Below are 8503 nucleotides of genomic sequence, written 5' to 3' on the forward strand. Positions count from 1 at the left end.
GGATCTTTTTCACTTTGCTTTTTAAGGTTAACCTTGTGGTATAAGACTTGACATTTATTTTCAGCACAGTGCTGTGCCCCTATCTTCTGACCACCAATCTATTAGAAGTCAGCTGTGAGTGTTACTGGAATTCTGCATAGGGTGAGGTGGGTTTATTTTTGCTTTTTTTTTTTTTCTCATTTTGCTTTTGAGATTTTTGTTTGTTCATTTGGTTTGGTTTGGTTTGATTTGATTTTTCAAGACAGGGTTTCTCTGTATAGCCCTGGCTGAACTGGAACTCACTCTGTAGACCAGGCTGGCCTCAAACTCAGAAATCCGCCTGCCTCTGCCTCCCAAGTGCTGGGATCAAAGGCGTGCGCCACCACGCCCGGCTCCTTTTGAGATTTTAATCTTTGACTTTGCATCTTTCCCTCTGTGTTTGTCCTATTTAGAATCACAGTGCTTATTGGATGTGTACATTGTTTCTCACCAAGTCTGTGGGCTCTCCTACCATTCTCTCTTCATCTTTCCATTCTCTTCTCTGTCTGGGGCATCCATTGCATGTGGTTTCAGCCTTCAGTGGTGTCCAACCTTCTGCATTCTTTTCCCTCTTCAGGTTCTTAATTCATTCTTCTCCAGGTTTGCTGATCATTTCCTTCTACCAACTCAGGCAAACCTGATAAGTTTAACATGAATTATTGTACTTTTTATCACTAGATTTCCACCTCTTAAGTTACTCCTTGATGAAAATTCATCGTTCTGCCTTCCATTATTTTTTTAATTGTACAGTTTTTAAATTTTGCTTTTGTTTAAAAAAAGAAATGTATCTCTTTGCGCACGTGGGTACATGTGGAGGTCAGAAACATCTTGTAGGAGTAAGTTCTCTCCTTCCACTGTGTGGGGCCTAGGGATCAAAATCAAGTCATCAGGATTGGCAGTAAACATTCTTACCCACTGGGTCATTTCACAGGCCCTTCTGCAATTTTCTTAAGCCTATGAGCTGTGTGTTGTGGGGTAGCCCCATCTTTGAGTGAAGTTCTTGGGAGAAAGCATCAATTACCCAAGCCAGGAGCTTGTGAGGAAGAAAGTCAAGCTTGTTCAGGACTCACAGATTCTGATTATTATCAAGAGAAAGTTGTTTCTATTGTTTATCAATGTTTAAAGCTTATATTTATTGATTGATTATATGTGCTTAATCATATGTGCATGGGTGCCATGTGTGGAGTTCAAAAGGCAACTCATGAGTCAGATATTTTCTTCCACTTAATGGGTCCTGGGAATTGAATCAAAGGGTCTAAGGCAAGTGCCTTTATGCCCTGAGCAATCTCACTGGCCTGTTAACTGTTTTAATATGTGTGTGGGTTTTTTATTAGTTTTAAATCATTATTTACTTATTTATGTTTACCTCTCCATCTGTCTGTCTTGTGTGTGGACACATGTGAAATGAGGGAGGGAACAGCATGTAGCAGTCAGTTCCCTGTTTCCACCGTGCAGGCCCCAAAGATGAATGAATCTAAGTTCTTCAGACTTAGTGTCAAATTCACCAACTGAGCCGCCTTACCAGCCTTACCAGTTGGTTGGTTTTTTGATTCAGGGTCTTTCTGTGTAGCCCTGGAAGCCTTGGACCTTACTGTGTAGAAAAGTCTGGCCTTGAACCCATGGAGATCTGCCTGTCTCTGCTGCTCTGTATTTATTTATTTTAAATTATTCAGTTTCTTCCTTTGCTTTTTTTCAGAGGTCTTTTTCTCTCTCTGGGCCTTATAGTTTGTTTTCACCATGTTCACAGAGGCAGGTAGAAGGCCCAGAGGATCTTGTTAGGTCAGTCTTGTTGAGGCCTTTCCCTGTGTGTTTTCTAGACCAAGTGGACAGCTCCTTTGGCATCTGTGTGGTGAAGGATGACACTAAAATCAGCATCGAACCGTGAGTTGGAACCCTTAGTGCCCAAGTCCTTCTAGTGAGGGTGCTTCCATCAGCCTGACCTTCCAGAGTCTCCTTTCCCAGGACTGTCTTCCAAGGGAGGGCAGACCAGACGGAGATATTCCATATAGAAGCTCTGGGTTTCTCCAATAGTAGGTCAAGAGTTTCTGCTGTTATTTCTGTAACACAGATGAGCATGGGGTGGGACAGAATCTCTACTGTGGACCTGGGTTTCTGGGCAGAAGTGGTGAAAGCATAGTACAGGAGGCAAGGGCATTTGTGGGTTGGGACTGGACACAGGTGGTCAGTGTCAGCACATAGAGTGTTCTGAAATGCCTGTGTCTGTCGGGTGATGAAGGTAATAAGCAGCCACCATGTCTGAGAAATGGCAGCAAACTGCTCTGAGCAGGCTGTGGCTGTGAGCAGAATGCATGGTACATCTCTACGGTCTCCTGGCTTAAGCAACTTTGCATCTCAATGTTTGTGTATGGCCTTGTTTCAGACATATCAACGTAGGAAGCAGATTTCAGGCGGAGATCCCAGAACTGCAGGAGAGGCTGCTGGCCAGAGTGGATGAGAATGTAGCTTCTCTGGTCTGGAAGCCATGGGGAGATGTGATGACCAACCCAGAGACCCAGGACAGAGGTGGCTGAGGCTTTGAGTCAGATCCCAGGGCTCCTTCTTTCTTATCCAACCCAGGAAATGTACCCTCGGCCCAGCATCTCTCCCTCGTTGCATTGCCCTCCCCCACCTCTTACTTGCCAGTGCAGGTGCCAGGCCAGGGCTTCTATGGTTCCTCTTTGTTCCCCTTATTCAGACTGCCTCCACCTTGGGAATGTAAGGGAAAGGGAATTGACCAGAAGCCCCTGTGCTATGGGGAAGGCTAACTGTCTCATGTGCCTGACTTCATTTCTTCTTCCTAATGTTCTTCGGCTTTGCTGGGACCACAGTGATGGAGCTCTGCAATGTAGCATGCTCCAGTGTGATGCCAGGAGGGGGCACCAACCTGGAGCTTGCCCTGCACTGCCTGCATGATGCCCAGGGCAGTGTTCAGGTGAGACCCTAGGCACCCTGTACACCTGAGGCTGGGCTTTCTGGGACTTGGATGGCCCAGCTGAGGGAAGGTGAAGATCTAAGTCTGCAGAGTACGGGAGTAAAGGCTGGTCAGTTACAGGATTTGTCTGTCAATTATAGATCCTCTAGGACTGCAGTTCTCAACCTGTGGGCCATGACCATTTTGGAGTTACCCAAAGACCAATTAAAAACAAAGATATTTATATTATGATTCATAACAACAGCAAAACTACAGTTACAAAATAACACTGAAAATAGTTTTATGGTTGGAGGTCACCACAACATAAGGAACTGTATTAAAAGATCACAGCATTCAGAAGGTTGAGAACCACTACTCCGGGAGAAAGGGTTCTGGGACAGTGTAGGAGGAGCAGTGTTTAAGACCTGAGACTTAGTCCTGGACCATGCTTTCTGCCAAGCTGAGGGGCAGTGTCTGACGTGTGTATACTGAGTACCACTGGAACAGTGTCTGACATGTGTATACTGAGTACCACTGGGACTCAACCATGCAGGGCTCTGCTCTTGCTATTAATACTCCATTGTCTTATCTACGGAGTCTTTAGACGTTCTGAATGGAAATCTTTGGGAGGTTTGGTTTTGTTTTTGTTTTCAGAGTGTCCCTGCCTGTCCTGGAAATTACTCTGTATCCCAGTTTGGCTTTGAACTAAGAGATCCACCTGCCTCTATCTCCCAAGTGCTGGGATTAAAGGTGTGACCACCACTAGGTGGAAATCCTCATTTTTGTTTTATATCAGATCCTAAAAAAGGTCTAGTCCTCACTGGGATTAGAGTAGCCCATACCTCACAGGGCTTGTAATTCGAGAGTCAAAAGCTTTAAAAGTATATTGCTGAGGGATGTGGTTGCTCACACCTGTGCTTCCAGCACTTGGAATAAGTTTAAGACCAGCCTGGGTTACAGTATGAAGTTCTGTCTCAAAAGTCAAAGGCCAGTGGCATAGCTCATATGTAAGGTCCAGGCTCCATCCCCGGCTGAGCTGAAAGGAAAAGGCAGCCCAGGATGAAGTGCAGAAGAGGGAATAAAACGGAGTGCCCACTGAGATGGCACTCTTCTAGGCAGCAGCCTCTGGTGGGTAGGAGAATGTGCCTCCCAAACCCACACACAGTATTCTTCATGAAAATGTCATATTGTGAAGGCAAATATGATATTCAAAGGGGTGCTTAGTGAAGTCATCATGGGCCAACAAATTTTCCACCAGCATAAGGACCAAACACCTGTAGGTCACCTTGAACAAGTTGACTATAGAGACATTTGTTTTTCAATGAAAGAAAGAAGAATGGAGACAGTCCCTGATTCCCATGCCTTGTGACTGGCCCACATCTCCTGTCCTTCCAGGTTGCCCTGGAGACTCTGTTACTCAGAGGACCCCAGAAGCCCCGGACTCACCCACTGGCTGACTATCGATACACAGGTGACAAGAGAAAGGGCTGCATGATAGCGGGGACCTGGCTGATTCCTGCCAGGGCTGATAGCAAACTTCACTTCTGCCTCTTCCCCTTGGCCTTCTTTCCAGAGCCTTTGTTTGTCTTTCTGAAGGGGTCTGTTCTTTCCAGGGGGGATTCAGCAGGCACTGCCTTGAGTTCACTAAACCCACCAGCCCTGTTCCATCATTCACTCAGAATTCTTCCAGCAAGATCAGTGTTCCTGACTAGAGCAGGGGATATGAACTTAAGCTGAGCACATCAAAGTCAGGCAGCTTGAGCCCACCTGCTTTTGTTAGGCCACTAAGGCCCCAGCCAGTTGCTCACATCTATAGCATGAGGATAGTGAGTCCCCAGCTTTGTAACACCAGGGAAGACTGAAATTAGTACATCATCAATGTTCATAATGTCAGTCAGGCTGTGGTCCCTTGAGAAAAACCTACCTTGCCCTGGCTGCTCCCCGGCAGGTTCAGACATCTGGACCCCCATGGAGAAGAGGCTCTTCAAGAAGGCATTCTGTGCCCACAAGAAGGACTTTTACCTGATACACAAGATGGTAAGATGACAGAGGGCTGGGGCAGCAAGCCCTGCCTCGAGGGCACAACTGTCCCTACCTGCCTGCAGCACATTCAGTACCTTGTAAGCGGCTTGTTACGCTTCAGTACCTTAGAAGGCTACCCTGCTGCTGCACTGCTTCTCATCAGTAAGTGCTGCTCACTCCAGCTCAGCACTTGCTGCCTTTCTCTGTCCTGATTTACTCCTGTGCATGTGCTGAAAAATACATGAACATAAAACCTAATTCTCTCTTCTGTTTTTGTTGTTGGTGTTTGTTTTTTGGTGTTGTTTGTTTGTTTGTTTGTTTGTTTGAGACAGTCTCTCTATGTAGTTCTGACTGTCCCACTATGTAGACCACGTTGGCTTCAAACTCACAAAGATCCACCTGCCTTTGCTGGAATTAAAGGGATGTGCCACTACCACCCAACTCTTTTCTGTTTTGTTTTGTTTTTTAAGACATAAAACTACACATAATCAAGGTACTGGGACAAATATTTTACATATGTATGAATCCATAGGATTGTCACCACAGGCAAGATAGCCACGTCTCTGTGATGCCCCAGTACTTCTTCCTTCCCTGACAGCCTATCGCACATGCCACTGTGCCTAACCCTCCATGTCCCTGGTCAGCCCTGGTCTGTAAGAAAGCTGTACTTTCTGGACTTTTGTATCACTAGGGCAGCCAAACAGCATTTGTTTCACACTTTATCTAGCTGCTTATACTCAGTATACTTACTTTGAGGTTCATTTGTGTTGCATTTATTAATAGTTCACCCTTTCTGCTGCTAAATAATACTGTGCTGCATGGATGTACTACAGTTGTATTTAATCACTTGTAGTTGATGGGCATTTGAGGGGGTTCCAGGCTGGGCAATTATAAAATAAAGTGGTTATGAGCATCATGTACAGAGTCTGCTCTCAGAGCTCACTACCCTTCCCAGCACTGTTTCTTTGGTCGTTTTTGGCTAGAAGGTGAATTCGTTCCTGTTGTTCTTTCTATCTTTCTCAGAAGCAGAAACCAGCTTCCATTTCCTTTTAACTTGGTGCTGTTTCCTAAGCAGAGGATGTGCTTGTTGACTTCTAGTTTGTGACAGCACATAAGCAGTTTCAGATCCATGTGGAGAAAGTGTACTCTGGAGTGAGGTGCTCACTTGGCCAATTAATTTCCTGGGAAAGTTTCCTGGGCAGCCAAAGTTTCCTCCCATCCTACCTCCCTTCTGCTGCCTCCTCTGCTTGGTGCTGGGAATGGAACCCACGTCCTCTTTCATAGTAAGCAATCTCTCTACCACTAGGTCCCACCTCCAGCTCTCCATTTCTGTTCCCTCCACCACCATCCAGAGGCTCTTTCTTTCTTGATATAAGGCATCAGTGTGTAGCCCAGGCTGGCCTCAGGCTCTCAGTCCTCCTGCCTCAACCTCCTGAGATCTAGGATTATGGCCCCATGTCACTCACTACACTGGGATCTAGAAGTCATTGGTTTGTTGTTTATTTAATTGATTGGTGCTTTGTTTTGTTTTTCAAGACAGGGTTTCTCTGTGCAGCCTTAGCTGTCCTGGAACTTTTTTTATATACCAGACAGGCCTTGAACTCATATAGATTCACTGCCCTTTGCCTCCTAAAGTGTTGGGATTAAAGACATCCACCAAAAATCATGTTTGTTGAGAAATAGTTGCTCTATATCCCTGACTGGCCTGGAACTCACTATGTACCCAGCCTGTCCTGGAACTCTCAGAAATCATGCTGCCTTTGCCTTGCCTCCAGAGACATGCGGTATGACATTCAGCCCAGGAGTCGTATTTTTGCAAGAATAAGTGACAGGGCTTGAGTGCTGTGTACACTCATAACTGTCCTTCTCATGGGGCTACTTTCCCTAGAGGGCTTCCTCAGCTATGTTTAGTTGTGGTGGCTGGAAGCTCACCAGAGAGGAAAGGCATTCTGTGTTAATCTCACCGAGTTTGGCTGTTGCCTGCTGTAATGTCCCAGTGAGCCTCCTTACCTGTGGGTCTTTATGTGTCTTCCTACAGGGAAGAAGCATGCTGGACTTAGTGCTGATGGCTACTGTGTGGCTTCACTTTGGACCCTTCACCACCCAGAAGGACCAAGATCCCTGCCTTTGCCCAGCCATGGGCAGAGACGTTGGGGAAGGGATTTCCAGGGTGGAGTTCACATGTGAGGTACTGCCCACAACCTGCTTCTGTATCTTCCTTCCCACTAGATCCAGACTAAAAGTGTAGCACAGTGTGTCGAGTACTACTACATCTGGAAAAAGATGGTTAAGTTTGATTGTGGCCGAGCTCCTGGGCTGGAGAAGAGGGGCAGAAGAGAGCTGGATGAAGTAGAAAGGACTGAAGACAAGGTAGAAGATGCATGATGAAGTGGTCTGGGTACTTCTGTGGTCCAGTCAGAGGGTGGTGGAGGCTCTCAAGGGAAGGTTTCCCTGAAGAAGACATGGTCCCACACCAGTGTCTTAGGTCATCTTTACCCTCTCTGTAGGTGACTTGCAGCCCTCGAGAGAGACCTACCCACCGTCCAACTCCTGAGTTAAAGATAAAGACCAAGAGTTACAGGAGAGAGTCTATCCTTCACTCCAGCCCAAGTGCAGCCCCCAAGCGCACTCCTGAGCCTCCAGGGAGTGTGGAGAGCCAGGGCGTGTTCCCTTGCAGAGAGTGTGAGAGGTACCAGCCTTCCCTCTGGACCTTCACCCTCTGGCCTGACTTGCTTCCCAAGCTCCTCTGGCTCTGACCCACATCCTTTGACTCCTCAGGGTGTTCGACAAGATCAAGAGTCGGAATGCCCACATGAAGCGCCACCGCCTCCAGGAGCATGTGGAACCCGTTAGGGTGAAGTGGCCTGTGAAGCCCTACCCACTGAAGGAGGAAGAGGAGGAGGAAGAAGAGGAGCTGGGGGCCGACATGGGCCCCTTGCAGTGGTGACTTCTTGCTAGAATTTGGTCTGCAAGGAGAGGGGAATTCAGCTCTGAACCAGTGCCCTGGGCCTCTCAGAAGTGTTTGGGGCCCTCTTATCCTCTCTGTCCTCTCACTTCCAGCCTTGCTAGCATTTGGACATGAACAGGCAGAAGCCCTCCAGGTAGCTCTGCAGTCATGTGGGTCATCAGAAGCTCCATTATCTCCTGGTTAATAGTTGCTTACTTGCCGTCCCAGTCACTTGGAGGGGACCCTGGGAGGCAGAAGGTTTGGTCTAAGTGGCATTTAGATCTGAGCTGGCATGGGACTGACATTGGTTAGAAAGAATCAGTAAGGACACCTGAGACACAGTGAGCTGGGCCCTCCTTGGGCAGGGCCTCTCTGCATTCCCACCATCCCTAGTCTTGCAAAGACTGTATATTGTTAGGTGTATTTTTTACGTGTCTGCTTATATCTTATTAAATTGGGTTCTTAAAGAGCTGTCCTCCAACTTCCAAGCCTGTGTGCTCTGCAGAAGCTTCAGGGCCATAGTTGGGACCAGGAGGTGAGCAGAGAGAGGGGAGAAGGTGGGCACACAGTCATCTGTGCTCTCTTTAGCACCACACACCAGCTCT

The 8503-nt window shown here is 47.1% G+C and overlaps 1 protein-coding gene across 8 annotated transcripts in view; it reads left to right on the forward strand.

Moving 5' to 3' along the window:
- Zfp541 (zinc finger protein 541) overlaps positions 1-8379 on the forward strand; it is a 34566-nt gene extending 26187 nt beyond the window's left edge. For 6 of the 8 annotated variants that reach the window (XM_011250674.1, XM_006540296.3, XM_011250677.1 and 3 more), the window contains 8 exons: positions 1836-1899; positions 2399-2541; positions 2847-2950; positions 4325-4400; positions 4878-4966; positions 7181-7321; positions 7459-7640; positions 7730-8379. In XM_011250674.1, the coding sequence (XP_011248976.1) occupies positions 1836-1899; positions 2399-2541; positions 2847-2950; positions 4325-4400; positions 4878-4966; positions 7181-7321; positions 7459-7640; positions 7730-7898 (968 nt within the window). In that variant the 3' untranslated portion in view covers positions 7899-8379. The remainder of the gene's footprint in view (positions 1-1835; positions 1900-2398; positions 2542-2846; positions 2951-4324; positions 4401-4877; positions 4967-7180; positions 7322-7458; positions 7641-7729) is intronic. The other 2 variants (NM_001099277.2, NM_001347559.1) reach the window with 1 other exon arrangement.
- Positions 8380-8503: the final 124 nt, after the last annotated feature.

Source organism: Mus musculus, chromosome 7, assembly GCF_000001635.26.
Source record: "Mus musculus strain C57BL/6J chromosome 7, GRCm38.p6 C57BL/6J".
Taxonomy (NCBI): Eukaryota; Metazoa; Chordata; class Mammalia; order Rodentia; family Muridae; genus Mus; species Mus musculus.